This window comes from Polyodon spathula, chromosome 13 (assembly GCF_017654505.1).
Source record: "Polyodon spathula isolate WHYD16114869_AA chromosome 13, ASM1765450v1, whole genome shotgun sequence".
Classification (NCBI taxonomy): Eukaryota; Metazoa; Chordata; class Actinopteri; order Acipenseriformes; family Polyodontidae; genus Polyodon; species Polyodon spathula.
In genome coordinates this window covers 18,935,727-18,959,906 of record NC_054546.1, presented here as the reverse complement: position 1 = coordinate 18,959,906, position 24,180 = coordinate 18,935,727, and the positions used below count along the sequence as shown (strand labels likewise).

At 40.7% G+C, this 24,180-nt stretch overlaps 1 protein-coding gene across 1 annotated transcript in view; it reads left to right on the top strand.

Annotated features, from left to right (window-relative positions):
- pdzd8 (PDZ domain containing 8) overlaps positions 1-21,788 on the top strand; it is a 93,028-nt gene extending 71,240 nt beyond the window's left edge. Inside the window, exons 4-5 of the mRNA XM_041268211.1 lie at positions 16,609-16,771; positions 18,302-21,788. Coding sequence (XP_041124145.1) covers positions 16,609-16,771; positions 18,302-20,451 — 2,313 coding nt within the window. The 3' untranslated portion in view covers positions 20,452-21,788. The remainder of the gene's footprint in view (positions 1-16,608; positions 16,772-18,301) is intronic.
- Positions 21,789-24,180: the final 2,392 nt, after the last annotated feature.

The window sequence follows — 24,180 nt, the reverse complement described above, 5'->3', positions numbered from 1 at the left end:
CATTTATTAATTCCAAAGTATTGCCATTTGCAGGTAACTCTTAAAATGGTTTATAATTCAGATGTTTTAAAACTGACGCTAAAGAAAATGCAGCCCTTTGCAACAAAAACAAAAAAACAAAGCTCTTTGCAAAGCATAGAATATCATACTTTTTATCCTTTACATGTTAGATGATCAGACATCGGATTGCTTAAGCTTGCACTTTTCATTCCCATAGCAGTAAGATAAGATTCCATTCATTACATTAGTCTTAAGTAGCATCTGTCATGGGTACCTACCAAGAACAAACAAAGTCACATTTGTACCTCAAAATAAATTAGCGCAGCCTGGAATTAGTTCCTGTGTATATTGCTGCTGGCTACCTACCTCAGCACCAGGTGAGCGACTTGTGTATAGAATTGAAATAAAATCTCTTAACCCTAATTCATAGTGCAAGATTTGTTTCACATGCAAAAAAAAATAAAATAAAAATAACTTCTGGTTTCCAAAAATGTGTTGTGTTCAAAAAGTCAAATACTGGGCTTATTATCAACTTGCTGCAAAACATACAAAACGAAAGTTACAAAAAATGCCCCTGTGGATTAGCATCTACTGAGGAATTTGCTGGACTCGTATATGCTACCAGTATACTGGATCCCCAATAACAAAAATATAACAACATTTTACTGGCGAAATTCAGATTTATTATTATTATGAGGAACATTATGTAGTGGGAAATGTGGGTGAGTTGGGTATCCTATTCTTGATTTAATACTAGTATTTTGACAATGTACCCTACTAAACATTTTGACTGGATACTTTTTAAAATATTATTAACCTAAAGTCTTGGATTTTAGCTCCATTTGTAGACTACCATAAGGATATGAATTGCTGATGCTACCCTTCTGTGGGAAACCTATACTATTGTTGCATGTAAACCAAGCCATGGAATCTTCTGTCCCATTTGAGCTGTTAGGGCTGACTGATAAAAGCATTCAATTTTTGTAAACCAGCTGTACAGACACTTCTCATTACTCAGCGACCCCTTCTAAATTGTACCAATTACCGTAAAGGTCTCAAATTTCGATCAGACTCCTCTTTCGAGTGACTTGATCAACCTGGACAGTAACAATATGAACCTTTGCCTTGAGCAGGTCATCTCCAAGCTGCTGGTAATTGGAAGTGGCAGCACACTTCTGTTTGGCTGCCTTCTAGCGACTTGTACCCTATAACCATACACAAATTGATCTGACATGTGATATTAGATGGAATTACCAAGCAACCAGTGAGGAGAAAATTCTTCATTGTTAAGGAACCTTTGTTTGAAATTAAATAAGACTTTCCCTCTCTAGCTGGGAGCACTTTTCCAGTATACTGAGTACTGTGGCACCAACAATGTTACACAGTAAAACCAGCTTATAGAACTAAATGACAAAATAAAGAACCTTTCTTAACTGGTCACCCTAGTCCCTATGATTTGTGTGTGTTGGTTTGTTATATGATCCGTTGCCTAAATAAAATAGTGTAATGATGCTTTTTAGCAAACTTTTTATTCTTAAAATAGACATTTAACCCAAAGCTGGTAAAGCTGTAAATGATCCTGACAGTTAACATAGCATAACTCAACCCAGTGTTAAAGGGCATGTTGAGGGAATTACATTAATTGGTGTCAGTTAAATTACAGTATCTGTCTCAATGTTTAAGGCAATTTTCAGGTTTGTCGACAGTTTTACAAAAAACATAAAGCTAATGCTGTTGATTTAGACAATTGAGGACATTATAAAAATGTTGCGGATTGATTGATTATAAAGACAAAATTAAACTACATTTTTTGCAGATGTGATTTGTGGTTAAGATCAAATCCTTCTTGTTTAATATCTAAAATAAATGATGGGAGAGTTCTTTTTATGTATAATTGGGAGGATATATAGGGCAAACTTTATAAAAAAAAAAAAGAGACTGATTTAAGGAATGCTTTTAAAGAATGTTTATAGACATTCTCTTGGATTAAACAGCTCTTTGAAATGTAAAAATGAACATCTAACCCTCATTAAAACATTTGAGGTTTCATAGACAGCAAACTTGCTTGAATACATTTAAAAAAAAAAAAAAGACCTGATATGTATTTGTATGAAATGGAAATTGTCACATTAAAATTCTACTATTTAATTATTCTTTAAAAAAAATCATGTTTCAAATCATTGTATAACAGGTGAATTGTAGGCTACTACATACTATTACTACTGACAAGTGATTTCTTGCATAGCCTTTTATCATTCCCCTGTGGTAACACTAGGAATGAAATTGCAATTCAATATTGCAAATGTTATACAACCATATGAAAATCCAGTTATGTTTTAATAATTTTTTTTTTTTTTTTTTTTTTTACCTTGCGTTTTACAATATTTTGACATTCAGAAGCCTATGGGTTAATTTTATACAAAACATGTGGGAGGCAGGAGTTACACAGCTCTTCTGTATACACACTTAACTTGGTTCCATTGTAGATCTGGAGCATAGCATGAGGAGGATTTTACATGAGGCAGTTAACATGGGGAAAGCAAGAACCAATGTGTGATTTCTACAGTAATATGAGGAGATTACAAGGGGAATTGGGTAAATGCAGTCCTGTAAAAAAAAAAAAAAAAAAAAATGATGATAGTGATCTGGGTGACACTATTGAAGCTTCCTGTCTCTCATTGTGAAGCAGACCTGTAGGAGCGGGTTTCAGTAGAAAAGCCTATTTGCACTTCTGAAATATGCCATTGTTAATATGCTATGCCACAGTATGCTAATTGCCTATAATACAATCGAATAGCCACATGTTACTTTAGCAACAGGTATATAATATTAGCTGCCGTGCTTTGTACACAAGAGGCCTGGAGACACTATGGACACAGCAGCTCTGGAGCAGTGGATTCACGGCTCAATCAGTTACAATCTTTCATGTCATTTGGCTTGTTTACTTATTCTTTCAGCATCTGCAGTATGGGCAATTTATTTCCCACAGAACTGGCCTTGACAGCCAGCAGTCTGTTCATTACACAACACAATTTGATGTCTTTGTGGATCCAGTTCAAAGGCAATGTTAGCTTAGGAACAAGAACATACAGCCACTATGGAAAAAGAGAGTCATAATAACAAAGTGGTTGGATATTAAAGCAGGACTCGCAGCAGTTTTGTGTTGAAAAAAAAAATATTTTAAAGCTTAGGTTATTGCTCCTTTACCATTTCTGGCTAACATTGTCCTGCTGAATTAAGCTTCTATATACTGTATGTTCACAATGAGGTTTAGTCGGATCTAAATACTGCCGTCCTTTACTCCTACATTAATCCAGCTTGGGGTTCTCCTTGTGTAATAATGTTAATAAATACAATGCAATAAGGTCTGCAAACAATCAGGTTTACACATTTTAGGCAATAAAGGTCTTCTACCGTTAGGAACGTTAAAATAAACCCCACTATGTCCCGTTCCTTTCAATATGTCTGACCGACAGTCTGGCATCTAATTTAGTATTTATATGGATTGTACTTTACAGGCTTAACCTCCATCACTGTCGAAAGCAGTAAATGGCAGGCAGGAAGATGTTGGAAAAACACATTGAAAAGGAAAATAATCCAATCAATATGTTGAATATTCTAGGCAGAGCCGCGGTGGAGTGTCGCAGTGGGGTCTTAATGGAGAGTGAAAGACTGTTTGTGTTTGAGATGTATTGAAGGAACGTAACATCAATGCTTTGGGTAAATTGTTGTCCTGGGAAGAGTCACACGTAACTGCAAAGATCCGCTGTTTACCTGCTCCTGACATTATTGGTGCAGATAAATGCAAGCCGCCTGCTGCTGCCCTGAAGGCCTGGACACCTCTGCTGCCATTCTGTGATTGCTGTTTAGTCACTAGGTCTCAGCAATCCCTGATAATTGCAGCACAATTTGGCTTTTTGCACATGTCATAGATAATCATCTTCCATCACATTTCTAAGACAAAAGGCTACACGTGTCGCGTCATTAAAGTTTTCTGGCAAATTGAGATTACTGTAGCAATTTTCTTTTACTTAGCAGTGCCTGTAAATGAGGCTGGCAGCGAAGACAGTGTCTGTGTGCTGCCGAAATTGGTCATGTTTTTTTTTTTTTTCTGAGTAAAAGGGACAGGAGTAGAAAGCTCATAACAAACAAAACATTGATATTTAACGCAGGAACGGCTACACCTGACATCATGCAGTCGCTGGTTTTGAATGCTGTATATTTCAGTAATAGAAAATAATCAAATAGTTTTTAACAGATCCCTAGACCTAACTCAGGCCCAATGGTCACTTCAGCCAAGTTATACAAACTGACTTACAGGATAAAACGTTTCTTTTACTTTGAACAATGAAGAAAGCTGCTGGTTGGTTTTTCACAGGAAAGAAGCCAGTGAAGGGATGGGGACAGTTTCAGTCTCCACTGAAATATCCCAGGAAGTGCAAGAGTCTTTAATTTAGCCCAGTGTTATACCAGATATGTTTACTGTAACAAGGGTTTCTTTCAAAGCTGCACTTTTGAGACCTATATAATGAATGGATGTGCATGGTGGAGCAAATCTGTGGAGCTATTAGATACAGCAACTGCAAGAAAATCGCAGTGAGTTTTCTATGTTGACGGTGTGTGCGTACGTTGATGTTCTGGCTGCAAATACCAGAAAATTAGTTTTATTGTATTGTACTTCAGTTTAATGTCAGTACAGTATAAACCCAAAAGCTAGACTACCTAACTGGTCTGTTTTAAAATCTTTTGTTTGTTTATCTTTGCTGATTGGACAGCCTGATTTGGCTTCAGTGTTTGAATTGGGTCCACAGTGCAGTCCACACATTGTCCGCCAGTATCTCTATTTGCACACATGCTGTGATGAACTGTGATTAGTATAATACAGGTTGTTTTCTTCCTATACTGATTTCAGATAAACAGTGAAGATTGCACTGTACAGTACATGCAATATCCACAATAAATCCAGGCATGTACTGCAAGATGGGATTGGATTGAAGAAGTAATAACAACATGCTGCCAACATCTACCATCCCAATAACACAATCAACACAATAGTACGCTTGGCATGCCTTGAACCTGTAGGTATTCTACTCGTGCATTAGCTAAAAATGACTTCTTCGTCGTGTCAGCATTATGCAGTAAAGGAAATGGAGGTTTCTGCTGGGAAAGAAATATCAGGATTCCCACCCAGACCTGCTGTGGGATCAAGAACCCACTCGAGGAGCTATATCCAGAAGTGCTTGTTAGAGCCTCGTTCTGAGATGAAAGCTATGATTAGATTATGGTGTGTCTTCTTGTCATCCTTGTAAAAGGTTATTGCTTCCCATAATTGTGGCAGTTTTAATGCCACCCTGTGTTCACCAACTCAGCTAATAATTGCAGTTTAATTGGCTTGTTATGTCCCCATATGCTTCGACTGCTCCTCGGCTGACACTGTTGTCCCGTGTACTTGATAAGGCCAGGGAGCTGAGCTTGTGTCTGTGTGGAGATTGGTAGCTGTGCTGCATGAACAGGCTATCATATTTGTCAAATTGTGTTATCAGTTACTGCATCAATTTTAAATCATCCAAAAAAAAAAAAAAAAAAAAAAAATGGCATACAAAATAAGGCCCATAATCTGAATGCAGAATAGGCTTCTTGTAAAACATCATCACAAATCCTATGAAATTTTTATTTTTTTTAATACTGCAGCATCTGAGGTTTGATAACTTTTAACAATAACTGGGTTTGATTTGTATGCTGTTTTATTTGTGTTCCTTCTTGACATTTAACCCTCTGTTGTCATGCTGAGATGAGTAAAATAAACCTGGTACACTCACGTCTGTACAGTGGAATCTGTTGCCTAATTCATATGTTACGGAGTCACTTCCTTTGTGTTGTGTCTTTTTGTCACATTAAATTATATTCTAATAGTCATCTCAGCGCTGGTATATTGCATATACATCAGATTCTATTGTGCAAGGCTGTAGATCTGTGTTTAAATGATTAAACATTTAAATAATGCCCTATTTCTTACCATTACTTGAGTAGCCTTGATGGCCAGTACGACACCTAAGGACAATTTAGCCACATTAAGTTTTGACCAGCAAATAGCTAGTGTTTTGTGGAGCTCGACTTTTCTGACATACAGGATGTTTATAGTGGGGGTGGCACTAGTTCAAAGTTTAAACATTTTAAATGTTATCAAAAAACATGCAGGACAAATATACTGTATATGTTAGCCTTAGAGTTTACATACAGTAGTATTAAGTGTACATTTTAGACCAATTTAGTTTTATGTTCAATATTTGTACACATTCTTTTCCATATCAAATTAAATGCTGTACTGTCTTATACACAAATACATGTTGTAGTAATTTTTTATATATATTTTTTTAAAGTGATGAGTGCTTTTTCAGATTGATTACAAACATTAACAATTTGTTCAAATGTAAATGTTTAAGTACCATATTCCTTTGAACTTAAGATGCCCTTGAATTTAAGATGCAGTCAACATTTCCCACCCTCACTTTTAGGAAAAAATAAAACCTCAAATAAATATGCATTTACAAAGACACAACCTCAATTACACATCTGGAGGTAGTTTGCGGCTGTCTCACACAGAGCATTAGTGCTGCTTCTCATTTCCAGTCATGATTACTCACACAACAGTTTTTCTCCCAGTTTGCGGAAGGTGGTATTGCTTGGCATGTCAGAAAGTATGGGGGTCTGATCAGCATTTCCAATCTGTCCAAGCTGGTACTGTTAGAACGGAGCCTAATAACGAAATGCTGAAAGTGTAAAAAGTTCTCTTTGAATTCCTCAGGAAGCTAATAATGCTTTTTGAAAATGGTTGCCTGTATGTCTTGGATGAGTCGAGATTGGTCAGTAACGGTTTTGGTTGTTTTTTTCTCGGCAGTAAGTCACGTTGCTGTTTGTGTACTGGGGCAGTGACGTCTTTGTTCATCTTTTCTCAGCAGCCAGTCACGTTGCTGTTAGTGTAAAAAATTGTTTAAAAGGTGTGTCTTAAATTCAAAGAAATACGGTATGTTTTAGTATACTAGAGAGGGTTACTAAAATTAATTAAAAAACAGTCTTGCGTGTCACACTTTATTATAGCACATTGAAAAGCTTTAGGAGTGTTGCGCAACTCAGAGCAGCTAACGAAGCGAGATTCTGTACAGTTACCATTCAACAGCCTGTTCTCACTGTCTGGAAATCCAATTTATTTAAGATTACGTTGTGCTCATACACTGTGCATGTCAGCTCATTGCAATCCAGAACTCTGCTTGAGACCCATACTGTGTCTGACTTTTTCAGTCTTCTTTGAACATTAGTGTACCAATGGCAAGAGACATATTGAGTCAAATAAAGGATGTACTACTATGTCTTCAACTAAGAATGAGCTGAATTTTTCCGATGTATATTACTGTAAACTGATTCTGCGATTGCAGTTCGCCTTGTGCATCTGTATTTCCCTTTCAATGGAATGACAACCATTACCGAATGGGAAAAGCCCTCTCTGACCCCCAATCACTGAGCATATATAAAAAAGCTGCCCTATCAGGGCCCTGCTGTGAGGAGCTGGTCCCTCTAGCCTGCTGAAGAGAGATGTCCTCACAGTAGCATATCGACATTTTCTCTCTCACTTCACTGAGACAGGTCACAAATTGCCTTGTGCTTTCTTTGTCCGAATTTGGCTGATTTGTTTGTTTATACCTTCAAATTAATTATTATTCACGGCAAAATTACGCTTTTGAGCATTATTGAGAGCGCTCCTGCCTGATTCTCCTGTCAGTTTACTGACTATAGCTGGTTTCGACCCCTCTTGTGAGATTGGCAAGCGGCCATTACTCTCTTCCACTACCTTGTGTAGTTTTCTCTACCATGTTTGTAGCTGTTGTGGTGGTGTAAGGTGACCCCGCAGGCTCTCAGCGTCGTCCTCTATATCAATGTAATTGGCCACAGCTACCAGAAAAAAAAAAAACAGCTTCTCAAGCCTCTGGCTTTCCTAGAGCGGCTGTGCTTATCCTCGGCGTCCACGCTACACAGCCCGGCATCGACCACTCTTGTACTCGCCGACTTCAGGCTTGAAACACCACTCCTGCTCCGGCCCCGATTGACTCGGCGTCGGTGTGAACGTCTTCGGCGCTATCTACAGCCCAGCACCGACCGCTCTCCCTCTGCGCCAATAGACGCGTTACCGACTGCTTGGCACCAAACACGGTTCCTCTCGGCACCGAGCGCAGCAGCCCCTCCTACGCACGCAGTGCGTTCCACTGGGTCCTCCGCTGGTTTTCACCAGTGTGACCACGCGGCCCTATCCCCAACGGAGTCTCTTTCCGTTCATGGGAGAATGAGGTCTGTGGTCCAGGGTCCTCCGCAGAGGTCCTGTAGGACCCCCCCAAGCCCCCCCCCCCCCCTGCCACAGTGACTAGGGAGCTCCCCCGCACACCTGAGTCACCCTCCCCTTCTCCACCACTGGTACAGAGGCGTAGGCGCCTCTCAAGGGAGGCGAGATGGTCACCGCCGCCCTGCCACAGTGACTAGGGAGCTCCCCCGCACAGCTGAGTCACCCTCCCCTTCTCCACCACTGGTACAGAGGCGTAGACGCCTCTCAAGGGAGGCGAGATGGTCACCGCCGAGGCGGTACTGCTCGAGGGGGCGTTCACCAGGGGACAGGCGGTCACCGCGCAGGTACCGCTCTCCTTCCCCGCGCAAGCGCAGATGCTCACCATCAGAGTCACCTCAGAGATTCCCAAGCTCGGCTGAGCGGTGTTTCCAGGAGCTGGCAGAGACTGTAAAGGCTCAGCAGACAATGCTGGAGACCCTGATTTAAATCTCAGGGAAGACTGGGCAGCCCCAACTTCCCCAGTCTCGATCTCCAGCGCCTAGACCTCCTAGCCCAGACGAGCTGTCTTTTACAGCGTCGAGGTCAGACGTGTCTGACCCAGCCACATCCATCGGGCAAGCCACAGCAGGGCGCTCCTTACCGCCCCTGCTGCATGTGTCTCAAAGGGAAGTGTTCCGGGCACTCACCACGGACGTTCCCTGGCTGGCAGAACAGGAGGGAAAGGGGAACCGCTTCTTACAGAAGAAAGGGCACCCACAGCATGCCCTCCCCTCTGCACTTTGCCTTTCAAGGCAACACGTACGAATTCTGTGTGCTGCACTGGCTCCACTCAGGCTGCGGGGTGTTCGGATCCTGAACTATCTGGACGTTTGGCTAGTTTGCGCACGTTCTAAAGCACACGCAGAGGCGCACACAAAACAGGTCATAGATCATGTGACGAAGCTAAGGCTCTTGATACACCAACAGAAGAGCAACTTCGTACCTTCTCAGTCAACAATGTTCCTGGGAATCAAATTGAACTGTGTGTGCATGCTTGCCTCACTGTCGAAAGACAGGATTCGGTCATTGGAAGCCACACACTCCCTATTCAGAGAGGATGCTCTCCTACAGGTCCGAATATATCAAAGGTTGTTGTGGCTGATGGCAGCCGCCTCGAGAATCCTTCCACTAGGGCTGCTGAGAATGCGCCCGCTTCAAGTCTGGGTAAATACGCTTAAGGTGCACCCAGTCCGAGATCGGTACCGGCTGGTGTTAGTGTCCAGACAATGCCAGAAGACACTGGAGTGCTGGCTCCGTCCCGACAATCTGCGACTTGGATCTCCCTTCGGATCCCCTCACAGAAGGGAAGTGGTCACTACAGATGCCTCCAGCCTGGGCTGGGGAGCTGTCTGGAATGGGAGAGGAATAAGAGGTCAGAGGAAGGGACATTGGCAGCAGGCGCACATAAATGCCCAAGAGCTGCAAGCAGTAAACCTGGCGTTATCTCATTTTCACCAGCAGTTAGTGCACAAACATGTGCTGGTCCGGGCGGACAATACTACATTGGAAGCCTACATAAACCACCAAGGCGGCCTGCGCTCGTCAGGCCTTCACCACGCAGCGCACAGACTCCTGTCCTGGACTCACAGAAACTTGCATTCCATCAGAATGGTTCACCTCCCAGGTGTGGACAACAAGGCAGCAGACTTCCTGTCCAGAAGAGCTCCAGACAGCTCGGAATGGAGACTGCATCCTCAAGTGGTGAAACAGATTTGGGAGAGGTTTCGTACTGCACTAGTCAACTCATTGTCCCCTATGGTTCTCCATGGAGAGAGACGGGGGCCCTCTGGGAGTAGACGTGCTAGCCCACCCACAGGGGCTTTTGTATGCATTCTTTCCGCTACCATTATTACCCCTGACACTAGAGAGGATCAGGGTGGAGAGAGCACAGGTTCTACTGGTTGTTCCCAGATGGCCGAGGCGCCCCTAGTTTGCTTTCCTCTCCGACATGTTGACGGGTCAACCGTGGCAGCTCCCGCTGCGCAAGGACCTCCTGAGCCAAGCGGAGGGGCTATTATGGCACCCGAACCCAGCCCATCTCCAACTCTGGGTCTGGCCATTGAACGGAGCGGTCTATTTGGACGAGGCTTGCCAGATGCAGTGGTAGAAACACTACAGTTTGCTAGGGCGCCAAGCACTTGAGCCCAGTACTCATACAAATGGAAAGTTTTCCAAGACTGGTGCATTGCCGAAGGTCACGATCCTGTGACTTGCCCTATTGAGACGATATTAACCTTCTTACAACACCTGTTTGATGCAGGCAATTAAGCGTCCACTTTGAAGGTATACCTGGCAGCAAAATAAGTGTGCCACGAGAAATTGACTCTGTGAAAATGACGATATGCTACTGTGAGGACCTCCCTCTTCAGCAGGAGGTGGGAGGGCCCTCCTCCTCACAGCAGGGCCCTGATAGGGCAGCTTTTTTATTTATGTTCAGTGTAGGTGGTCAGAGAGGGCTCTTCCCATTCGGTAATGGTTGTCATTCTTTTTCAGGAAATCAGGGTTATGGTAATAACCCAACATTATATTACAACTTCCCAACAAGATCAAAACGGAACACACTTTTCTGGGGAGGTTAAGACTTGGCAATTTATTCATGGCACTGCAGGAGTCGTCAAATGGACTGGACAAGCACTGAAAAGGTTAAACAAGAATGAATACGAGCAATTAGTCTTGTTTCTCGCTAGGGGGCCTGGCATTCATTGAACAGAGAACAAGGTTAAGCAGAACAAGACGAATCAGGCCCAACTGCTTGCCACTTTGCATAGTGTTGCTAGTTTTTCATCTGCTGAATTTAATAGACGTCCAGCTCTAAAAGAGTTTCAGATACAAATGAAATGAGTTGCTTTATTACGGTTATTCATCTTTTTGGTGCTTTTGCGTTCTCCCCTTTACCCCAGGCTAATTCTGTACTGTACCCAGCTCACTGGCACAGCTGGCTTTGTGCTTGTACACTTCAGCAATTGAAGTGAAGTAACATGCTTGTTTTAAAAAACACTAAAGCAAAAAGGTTGCAAAGTAGATCACAGTTTGAACACAAGGCTGTTTTCAGGGCTGGTATTCGGGGCACAATGCAAATGGATTTCACAGGCTGTGGAGCAGAAATTAAATAAGATCAGGGGGCCAAATACTCATCTCAATGCACCTGTGTATGACTCAGGAGTGACAATGTATTGCCAGTGTAGTTAACACTAGTTAACAGCCCTACTCAATCCATCTACTGTCTGCTATTTATTTGTTAAATGCCCAGACGGCCAAAAAAAAGTTGAATGCAAACTGTGCAAGTGACTGTTGATGTATCATGGAGGCACAACCAATCTCCAGGGTTACTAGACAAGCCTAAGGTAGTATCTAGTAGTACTGTAGTAGTAAAATGTGACTGACTGATAACCTGCTTGGAAAGGAACTGTTTGAACCTTCCTTCGGTAATGTGATCCGAACCTTCGAAGGTCAAAATGTACCCTTCGTTGCAGCCCTCATTCGGACAGGCCAACTACCCATGCACCTAATAATACACAATCTATCAAAACTGCTGCTGTGTTTAATACTACTACTCTGTAAAAACTGTCTAGTGTATACTGTAGTTTTTACTGCAGACCTGTTTTTCTCTGGGCTCAGTTTTGTGTACTCCAAGCAAACCTTTGTTTTCCATTGTAGTGCTTGTGTCTGTAGTGCCTATGAAGGTGAAGGTGAAAGATGCAGACAGTGTTGGTAGAAGCAGGCTACAGTTAGTCACAGTGTTGGTAGAAGCCATAAGAGGTTCCGTATACAGATCTGTGTGCAAGCGCCAGTTTTTAATGAAATAATTCAGAACATTTGTAATAGTCATCTTCGATAGTTCCAACCCTGCCTTCCTGCGGTTGGATGGCACACTGTTAAGGAGGATAATTACAGTAATGCAGTTGACATGAGGCAGGGGGTTTAAGTCCATGCTTGTGTGGTATCTGCACATGTAAGAAAAATAACCAGAGATTGATGCTTTAAAAAAAACAATGATGCAACATTGACTGTGACCAATACCCCTTTCACACAGCCAACTTATGACCGCTCAGAATTGGCACTGATGCGGAATTTTGGTCTGTGTGAATTGCTTACACTTTCACAGAGCTGTAATATTTTATGCTGTTTCTGAACCACCTCGAAGGATGGTGGGTGATGTTGAAATTTATGGGCAAATCGTCGTTGCCATGAAAACGATCTGTTGACTGACAGGTTTGAAAGTTGTACTTGCATGATCCCTTTGGCAGTGTGAAAGGGTTATGACGGTATTATACTGGCACAGATTGTACAATTTCGTGCTGCGAGAATGAAGGGGTATTTTAAAGATTTTTTTTAACGTCTGAGACGGCTCAGTAGTGGCATATGTGTGTGAAAGGGGCTCAAGACAGCTGTCTTTGTAGTAACTGCCACTATGATATAATTAGCTCGACTTGCAGAAATCCCCTCAATTAGCAGTTTACATGGGCTTCTTTGTCATCAAAGTTTGGACAAGGTGTCTCATTTCTTTACTGAAGAGTTCTCCAAACCTGCCTTATTGACAGCCAGGATCCCAGTTAAGTACTGTAATGTACACAATACTTATGCGTATAAACCATGTTATTTCTGATGGTGACGTCCAAAATATATTATTTGAGAGTTTGTGGATGTCCAATATATTATCTGAGCAGATTAACAGAAGAGAGAATGCTCAAATCCCTGTCAATTGGTCATTTCAGTAATATACCTAAAGGAGACTGGGTGCAGGATTAGAGATTCTTACTCTGGTCTAAGAGTAGAGACAGAGCTGTATAGCTGCTTGTAAGGAGAACCATCACTGTTGCTAGTAACCTTGAGTGCGAAGATGTATCTTGTAAAGACTAAAAGCTATTTTTGAAGGCTTCTAAAGTTATTACTTTCCTTTTAATTGTAAGTGGTACTGTTTCAGTAAACAACAACTGTTAATTGACCCAGAGGTTTAAATATACAGTTTTGATGATGATTCTGTATTTGTCAGTTGCCATGATTGTTTGTTTTCTGTAGAAACGAAGCTTTTAAAGTTGCTTAGATCCTGAATAGGACAACCTAAAGCAGGGTGCGTGGCATCAAAATGAAGCAGACTAAATCCATCACGAAAAAATGCAATAACATCAGCCTTCTTGTGATCAGAGTAGGAGAAAAACAAAGGACATTACTATTAAGAAATTATGCACATGTATAGAAAGTCATGGCAAACTGTTGTACCCTTATCTGAACAATGCAAACTGCACAGGATGATAATGGTGTTTTTCACTCAGGGTGAAGAGCACTCAAGTGAGAACCATTTCTTGGCTAGAAAAAGAAAAGTTCTAATTAGAGGATATTATCCCTTATAGCTTTTATGGTGTCAAGCTTGTATTCCAGATGCATTTTTGCTACATTTGAGCAGTTTCAAAAGAAACACATTATTTTAAACACATAAAACACATTTATTGTAAAGTCTGTGCCACCTAATCGGATTGCTGTTTAAATGGGATATACTCTGGGTGACGGTGCTTCACAATGCTATATGTCGTTTAATTGGGACGTCACCAGGGTTTGAATTTCAGCGGGGGAATCGCACATTTTCCAAGTTGCTCTCGCATATCTGCAACTTTCAGTGTGCGAAAATCCCGCAGATAAATTTTAAGACACCAATATACTGTATTTTTCACCCAATTTAGAATGCCCGAAACACTACAACAATCTCTAAGGAAGCAGGTGTCAGTGACGAAAGCACTATGAGCCGCATTCTGAGTAGTTCTGGTTAAAATAAATAAATAAATAGTACTGCTGGATATTTTAAGTGCCGCGAGACTATATTCTCTCATACGTGATTCTCAGCCGCTATCTTTAAGGATTGTAGAAACTCAGTACACTCCAGTATAAGTAAACCAGTTTTGATAAAAAAAAAACACGATATTAAGTCTATCAAAGTGTTGTTTTGCAAGAGGTGACTTTCGCTTTAACTCTTAAAAGCTCCATTCATTTTGGGGCGCCAGCGCACCGAAGGTTACGCACATATTACTCAGGCACCTTAAAAGTCACCTACCTTTAAAAGTACAGACTCTGGGCTTTCCAAAGACGTATTCAGTGAGTGTATAGGGTACTCCTAGCCAGAACTACGATCATCTGAAGTCAAGCCTTTCATCATGTGACAGAGTTCATAACTTAGGTTTCGTTTTGAGTCTCTTGTTACCTCTTTATAGCAGCTAGACTGAAAGGGGCGGTATCATTAGAAATCTTAGAAGCTCAGCTTCCCCCCGTGTTCATTTCATATTGGGTTAATATATATATATATATATATATATATATATATATATATATATATATATATATATATATATATATATATATATATATAGCTAGTAGTGCCAAACATGATTATTTTGGGAAAACGTATTTTGTTTTTCTCTTTTTTTTAAACATATATTCTCATCTCTACCACATATAGTATGCCTGGTCCTGTTGCAACTTACATAGTATGAAAGGTAATTTTGTGGCCTTTCATTTGATATATTACGTGCATGCAGCACAAACTATCCAGTACTTAAACATACATACATGAAAACCGTGAAAAACTGGTGGAAATAGTGTAAAGAGTAAAAAAAAAAAAAAAAAATGGAGCACTGGTTAAAAAGAAAAGCACCTTTTTCTTCAGCTGCATACAAAAAATTCATGTCAGGCAATTGCAAAAGCAATGGAGAGTGCTCTGTCTCACAGGGATGAACAACTGGTCTCCTGAAACGGCTTATTTTAAAGCAACACCAGTGTGAATGATGATGCAGTAATATGTATATATTTTTTTATATGCAAAAGTGCCTTTTCTTTTGCCATTCCCCACCTAAAATTTTGGAATTCCTCATTGGCTGCAATATATGGGGCGGAATCCCCCTAGCACACACAAATGAAATTCAAGGCCTGGTAGGTATTTCCAAATGATGAACAGAAGTCGCGTTTCAGAGCAAGACAAGTCACGTAGAGCAGTGCATTGAGAATGTGATTATCCTGTGACTTGCATCAATTGTGTAAATCACGCTGACCTCTTGAAAGAGCTGGAGTCTCCTGCCGTTTCTCAGGCTGCTGCTGCAAAGAAAGTTGGTGTGTCAACATCGCATATGCGATTTAATTTTGATTAGGAATAAAAAAGAACATGGACTCATTTTAAAATATATATTCAACATTTAGTCATAAAGTGATGTGATTTCATTCTTTTTCTTTTCATTAAGAATCAAAAAAATGTGACAGTCGTCTATACTACCTCTTTTAATTGGGACTGCTTATTCAGGATATTTTTCCTTCTCCTGTGGCATCCCGAGTGTTTGCCGACTATACTGCTGTAACACCTCATTTGATTACCTCATGACATCTAGGTTAAATTCCACTTATCCAATTTTCATTAAACTATTTATTGCCAGTTCTTAATCTTTAGTATTCTGTACGGTTGATATACTTCATGGTCATCAATGTTTTCGTCATACTGATGGCTCTAATTTTGAATTTACAGCTGTGTTTTATTTAATTATTTTATGTATTTTTCTTAATATATGGAGTGATCCTATGTCCTACTAAGTTTCCCAAAAACATCTTGCATCCCTACTTTTAGTAGCAGACTTGGTATTTTTGTTGTGCCAAATACCCTTTGGCAGGAATGTAGTATTTATTGTGTCTTACAGGTTTCAAAGCTGTCTGTGTATCTTATTGATCTTATTAAATATTTCTGATGAAATCCCAACACCCTGGTGTTTCACAGATAGAAATACACTCCTGATACTCTATGAATGTTTAGATCCTTGATTTCCATAACCTTGGCCTTGCTTGAATGAAATAAACATGGGCAGTATTTTGATCCACTGCTGTTTAGAGCAGTTAAGCAGACCCCAGTGATTGCAGTATGTTGTGGGTCTTTCTCATTGCAATACAGCTCTAAACAGTTGGTGCCCTTTTAATTTGTGAGGCGGCAGTAGCAGTGAATAGTCTGAATGCTTTCAAAGTCAAGTGGTGTTCACTAGTGATTTTCGAAAGGCATAAACTTTGTGCAAACTGATGGATGTTATTGAATACAGCAATATCCTGTTTTCACCACAGGATATGTACTGTATATGCTTTTTATCACAGTTCCACTTAAAGATTACATTTTAATAAAGGGAAGGGGATAAAACAAAGAATGGAACAGAATTGGATGATGGTCCTTTGATCACCTATAGTAATTATATTTCTGTTTTGTTTCTGTTTTTGTACAGGCTGAAATCATCAAAGGAAACTCCCAAAGTGTTGGCCTGACATTCAGGCAGGCACCAACCATTGAAGGGGATGCTGTGCATGTCAGTATTGAGACTGTAGTCCCCAACTCCCCTGCTGCCCTGGCAGACCTTCAGAAAGGAGATAGACTCATTGCCATCGGAGGTGAGTGGTCATGCAGTTTTAACACTGCAGATTTAATAGTCTTTTGAATTATTTGTCATAATTAAGACAAATCCTATATTTGTTATGCTGTTTTGATACAGTAACTGTGAAGATTGCACTGGTGGTTTTGCTATCTGTGCAGGGATGGAAATAAGACTTCTATTGCATAGCACTTTCCCCCATTCCAGGTTTAAATATAAGCTTGATTAGCCACAGTGTATAGATAACAAGTCAGGGGTGTGTGTGATTTAAACTTGTACTGAAACCAGGAATGGATTAAACTGATGTGCAACATGAGTCTTATTTCCATCCTTGCTGTGTAAAACCATGAAAAAAGCACCACCTAAAACTTAGGTATTATGTATGTTATGAGTTCATGAGCAATAGATAGATGAGGCTGTCATGACATGGCTACACAGGAGATTGTGCAATTAAGAACTACTGTACAACAGGGCTACTCAACCCTGGTCCTGGAAGGCTGCTGTCCCTCCTGGTTTTTGTTCCAACTGTACCCTAAATTACTTAATTGGACCAATTAAGTGCTTATTAGAAGCTTAATTGGTCCAATTAATCAATTTTCTGTACAGTTAGAACAAAAACCAAGAGGGACAGCAGCCCTCCAGGACCAGGGTTGAGTAGCCCTGCTATACAATAATGATGTGGTATGTTTTTTGGTCTTGTCTGAAGCATACCATGTAAAGCATCAGTGTATGTTATAGATCTTGAGTGTATACTGTGTCAAAGGTGCTATAGCTGGAGCTAGCACACATGGAAATTTCAAACAACTGTCAAAGGAAACACCTCTTGGTATGCAAATTCAACTTCCCAAAAGCCTTCCTTATTAAAAATGAAAAGCTTATTATTACTCTAGATCTTTGGTCTCCAACCCTGGTACTGAAGAGACCCAATCCTGCAGGTTTTATAGGTATCTTATCATCAATGGCTAAAGTTCTGGAACACCTGTTAATCTTGAGTAATTCAGCCAATAAGTGGTTCAGTTAAGTAACAGAGCTCGGTTGAAACGAAAACCAGAAGACCCTGTAGCTCTCCAGGACCAGGGTTGGAGACCCCTGCACTAGATAGTAGACATCAACAGGTTTCCAATTAACTGTTTGAACTGAATGCATCCAAACACTATTTTTAACATGTGTTGTTTTATCCTAGCACACAGTTTAGTAATCAATATATCATACATGTAACTGTCCTCAGTTTTTTGGAAATTAGTAGCATTAAAATATGTATTTATAATGTAGAAATAAGAGATTGAATGCACAGAGTAGGAGATTGTAATGACTTAATTCTCCTACCAAAACATTAGTATTTCAGCATCCCAGATTATGTCAATTGCCACTCGGGTCTCACGGGCACAGTCTCAAGGTCCACCTGTATAACATGGAATTGTAGTGTACCCTTAAAAGATTCAGTGAAAACAACTTTTAAGTGAGGCTTTACAATACTATGTACTGTAACGTGTCTCTAATAATGGTAGAAGCACTTTGTTTTCTACAATTGTTCTCACTGATTTTCTAGGAGTGAAGGTGACCTCTTCAGTTCACGTCCCGAAGCTTATTAAGCAGGCTGGGGATAAGGTGTTGGTTTACTACGAGAGGCCAGTGAAACATCAGATACAGCCAGTGGGGGCGCTGCAGGAAGGGTTCACTCAATTGGAAGAGCCAGCCTACCTGACGCAGCCCGTGTACGAGGAGGACTCTGCCAGCATCAACACCTTAGACAGCAGCGATGGCAAAGATTTGGACCCTGAGTCAGAAGAGCAGGTGTATGAAGTGAAGCCACCAAGCAGTGATATCAAGGAAGAGTCTCTGCTGAACATAAACCAAAGCCCCAAAAGGACAGTGGCCAACCTTGCTTCTAAACCCCTAGGAACCGTATCCCCCATCCTTAACCGCAAAGTGAACCTGGGAGGTCTTCAGGCGCCACTGAAGCCACAGCTGAAGGATGGGACTAAACCTCCCCTCCCAAAAAACACAGAGCCCCCAGAATCAACTCAACAGCAAGGCAAGCCTTTGCATGTCCCTCCAAACAGACCCCCTGTGCCCCCAAGACCACACATTAAGCTGACCCTGGCTTCCTCAGAAACACAGTGCCTACTGGATTCAGGAGACGCCCCCATCGAAAAGCCGGAAAGACCGCCTCCACCTTCGAACAACGGGGAGAAAGCAGCTGAGAAGTCGCCTGTGAAACCCATGGAACAAAACGAAGAGCTGGAACCCTCAAATTCAAGCAAAGTGGACTCTAAAGACAAGATTTCTGAAAGCTCCTGCAGCACTAAGGATAGTGTGGAGGATCAAGCAATGTGGGAATCCTCGGAAGCCGTTTATCGCAACCGAACTGCTAGATGGAAAAAAGCCTCACAAGTGTTTGAGCCAGAGAGTCACCAGAAGTACCTTAACATAGCACTTTGGTGTAAGGACCCTTTTAAACTTGGTAGTCTCATCTGCCTCGGACATGTAAGTTTGAAACTTGAACACATCGCCTTGGAATGTCTGTCTACATCTTCTATGGAATATCAAACCACTTTCAGGCTAAACACACCAGAACCAAAAGCTAGTGTCAGCAGAACTGCTCTGAGAAATCTAAGCAATCACAAGGGATTTAATGAAAAACTGTGTTACGGGGATGTTGTTGTAAACTTCACCTATTTGAAAGAGGGGGAATCTGAGCACTCTAGCAGTTTGATGGAAAGGGAAAGAGAATGCAGCGTACAGGAAGATGCACCGCAATTTCCCAAAGAAGAAGCTAACCTCCCACCAATGCTGATTACAGAAGTCAAGCATAATTTCCAAGACACACAGTTTCAAAACCCAACTTGGTGTGAGTACTGCAAGAAGAAAGTTTGGACCAAAGCAGCATCACAATGCATGATCTGTGCCTATGTGTGCCATAAGAAATGCCAGGAAAAATGCCTAGCGGAGAACCCTTACTGCGTGGCAGGTGACAAGAGGGTGGACTTGGAAGCAAAGTCAACCCTGAACAAGGCCACAGGGTTGACCAGACATATCATCAACACTAGCTCCCGCTTGTTAAACCTAAGGCAGATACCTAAGTCTCGCCTTGTGGAGCAGGGGCCAGAGACAGTCGAACCCTCTCCGAAACACACGCCCAACACATCTGATAATGAAAGCAGTGACACAGAGACATATGTTGCCGGCAGTCCATCCAAACGTCCAGCTCCTGCAAGTACAAAACTAGTTAGAAAAGAAGGAGGCTTAGATGACAGTGTGTTCATCGCTGTCAAAGAAATCGGCCGAGATCTTTACCGGGGGTTGCCGACAGACGAGAGATCCCAGAAGCTGGAACTGATGTTAGACAAGTTGCAACAAGAGATCGATCAGGAGCTGGAACACAACAATTCCCTTGTCCGAGAAGAGAAAGAGACCACTGATGCCAGAAAGAAGTCTTTGATTGCTGCAGCCCTGTCCAAATCCGGAGAAAGACTACAAGCCCTAACCCTTCTCATGATCCATTACCGAGCGGGCATCGAAGATCTGGAGTCGATCGAAAGCACATCCCCTTTGGAGCAGCATGGCAGGAAAGCCAGGGGCTCGGAAGATTCCATCTCAAACCCGGAAGCGTTTGACAATGAGATTGCCAGTCCGATGGAAGCTCAGATACTAGATGAGATATCCGAAGAGCAGAGCTGTGTCGAAGCTCTGCCGTGAAGCAGGAGTTGAAAGCCTGTAACTTAGAAAATCCTTTTTGTCATGTTTTGTTTTTGTTCAAGCTAGATGTACAGGTGTATATTTTTCAAAAAGCAGTAAGACTGCAGAATGCTTCCCTTTCGATGGTTTGCTAAGTATTTAGCTTTCTAAAGAAAGGGCTTGCATGAAAGGCAATGGCATGTACTGTACTGAAATTGCTTTGTAAGTTACACTGCCCCAAAAAGTTTATCACTTCAAATGTACCGTTGTTCAGTTTGTTTAAGCAGTGTATTTTTAATTCTTTGTAACCTCTGTAAATCTGTGTCTGTGAGCTTTTTTTATTGCAGAGCTATTGATTGTTATTCTGTCCTGTAAAAGGGATTATATAAATGACATTTTAGTTTGTTACTGGTAGGGCTGACATTCACTAAAGCTTGAGGCCATTGCATGTGCAAAATGAATGGACTAAAACAACAGTCATTTTGGGACCAGGGTTGAAAATGTCAAAGTAGTTTCTTTGTTTTAACTTAGTTTTATTTCATTTTTTGTTGATGTTGTTTCCTTTTGCCACAAAGTGTATCACAAAGGCAAAAACACTGGCTTAAACTGTGTCCATTACAATTATTGAGTAAACCTGTATGTATATCTTGTTGCTTCTTGCTTTAGTAACTTTATACGTGTAAGATGATTTTTGTAAAACACTGGGGTAGAATGTAGTACAAAAATGCCAGACAATGTTCATTTTCATTACCAAACTGTGGTTTTCTGTTACATTTTGCAGCCCAGTATGACACCTGAGTGTGCTACAAATGTGTATGCACTGTTAATGTCTGCTTCTATATTTCTGCTGTAATTCTAGCATTTGGCAAAGCAATTTGGTAGCATTTAGGATGCATCGCTAAAGTATAAATGTGGTAAAATGATTAAAGTGAAAGTGCAATTGTAAATACTACCAATTACCTTGAAAGGGACACAGTTATTTAAAGGGAATTATTTTTATTCTTGCTTGATGTGACCAGAGAAACACATTGTATTTGTGCTGTAGGAATGTCTGTAGCAGTATTTTACCACCACAATACAAAAATGAGCCTCACTCCACACAAAAAAATAAATAAATGAGTACACCCCATTGAAGTAAACACGAGCACAGACGAAACGCAAGTAAGCAAATATTTCAGTGGTCCTTGAACCTAACAGATGTACCCTGCACTGTTTCTATTGATTTATAAATGGATATGTTACTTTGCCTGGCATTGCTACCTTCAGTTTAGCATTTTACAAGATGTTCTACAAAGTAATACAAATCATGTAATCATGCTTTACTGTACATAGCTGTAATAAACAATACTCGCCCGAAATTGCCTCATTGAATTAATGTGAAGATTTTTATTTATTTTTTTCCTTAGATTGATGGCCTTTTGAGTTGATTTTTTGGTTTAACATTTTTCATAAACTTTCAACTGCAGACCTTCCTCAGTAAAAAAAAAAAAAAAAAAAAAAAAGTTATAAGTTAAAAAGTTATACTTACTAAATTGCAGCTCCCTGTAAATGCCAAAATAAAAATCAGTCCAAATTGAGTTAAAAGCCCTGATAGCATAAACCTGACTACTTCTAAATCAAGCATGTCTGAGGCATCTTCATATCAGTACAAGTGTCAATTCAATGAGTGAGGCAACAGCATGATTCATCAGTCTCCTTTTTGAAGTTTAAACACTGATCCTTTTATACATTATTTATGAACTCCTAATATATAAAGTACACTCTTAAAATGTTGCATTGAGATTACATGTGCACCAAAATCTAGACAAAAAAGGAAATGTCATTAATATTCTACAGTAGTAACAAGAGTAATCAAAAGCCATTGCTAGCTGAAAACTGGTTAATGCCATCAAGTACACGCATCTATTATCCCAGCATCTGGCACCTAATTATTACCCAGAACTGAGACGGACACAATGATTATTATGTGGCAGTCCTTTCATGCGGACATCTTTAGTCTCAGTGTTTTTTTTTTTTTTAAATTCCCATGTACCATTGTCATCTAGTTTACATTGTATGTCAGGTTCTTCCAATGTTTAAAGAAAACGACTCAATTAAAAAGAAGCCCAGATTCACAATTATGTTAAATTCATTAAGGCATTTCAAGATAGACTGATATACTTATATTTACTGAAGTTATAGCCAGCACATTTTTGTTTATTTTTTGTTGCTGTGGATTTCTTTAACACAATTAAGTTAAATTATTACACCTGAACAAGTGAAAACTGAAAAAGGTTCTCATTTGGTCCCCAAGTGGCTTACCTGGTAAAGGCATGGCTGGATTTCACAGGGAGATACAATCTCCTTCTCATGCTACAGGGGGCCCCACTGTCCAGTTGCCCAGTGAACATCATGTGGACACTGGCAGGGCTAGCCTTTGTCCTCCAGGAACACTCTAAATTAGGGAGAAAAGCAGGGGTGAAATAAGTAAGCATGTTAAATGATGATAATTAAAAAAAAAAAAAAAAAAAAAAAAGTATATACAGTAACTAATGAAATAATTATATAAATCTTACCTGCTGTGGACTCCCATTCACTATGAAGATGAAGTTTACAGCAGGCATATAGTGCCTATGAGAAGTTTTAAGTTAGTTGCGTTACAACCTGAAATCTTGATGCATTTAAATTGATTTTTTTTTTTCCCTTTTGATTTACACAACCTACTCAACACTTTCCCAAACTGAGCAGCCGGGTTAGAAGGGCATTGGTCAGAGAAGCCACCAAGAGGCCAGTGACAACTCTGAAAGACCTACAGCGTTCCATGGCTGAGATGGGAGAAACTGTCCATGTGTCAACAATAACAGAGGTACGCCACAAATCTGGCCTGTATGGAAAAGTGCCAAGAAGGAAGCCATTTCTGAAAAAAAGCCCATGTAAAATCCTGCTTGGAATTTGCAAAAAGGCACATGGAAGACTGAAAAGATGTGGCAAAAGATTCTGTGGTCCAATGGAACAAAAATTGAACTATTTGGCCTAAATGCAAAGCGTTATGTCTGGCGCAAACCCAACACAGCACATCACCCAGGTAACGCCATCCCTACTGTGAAGCATGGTGGTGGCAGGATCATGCTATGGGAATGCTTTTCATCTGCATGGACTGGGAAGCTTGTCAGGGTAGAGGGCAAAATGGATGAAGCTAAATACAGGCAAATCCTTGAGGAAAACCTGCTTCAATCTGCAAAAGACCTAAGACCGGGATGGAGAGTCACCTTTCAGCAGGACAATGACCCCAAGCACACAGCCAAAACAACACTGGAGTGGCTTAAAAACAAGAAAGTAAATATCATAGAGTGGCCTAGTCAAAGCCCAGACTTGAATCTGATTGAGAATCTGTGGCAAGACTTGAAGATTGCTGTCCACCAACGATCCCTATCCAAATTGACAGAGCTTGAACAATTTTGCCAAGAAGAATGCGAATATTGCACAATCCAGATGCGCAAACCTTGTAGAGACTTACCCCAAAAGACTCACAGCTGTAATTGCTGCCAGAGGTGGTTCTACCAAGTATTAACTCAGGGAGGTGAATACTTATCTAACCAAGACATTTCAGTTTTTTTGTTGTCATTAACTGTTGTTTCACAATAAAAGTTTATTGACTCTTCGAAGTGTTGAGTAGGTAGTGTAAATCAAAGGAAAAAAAAATCCCATTTAAATGCATCAAGATTTCAGGTTGTAACGCAACAAACTGTGTAAGCATCCAAGGGGGTGAAC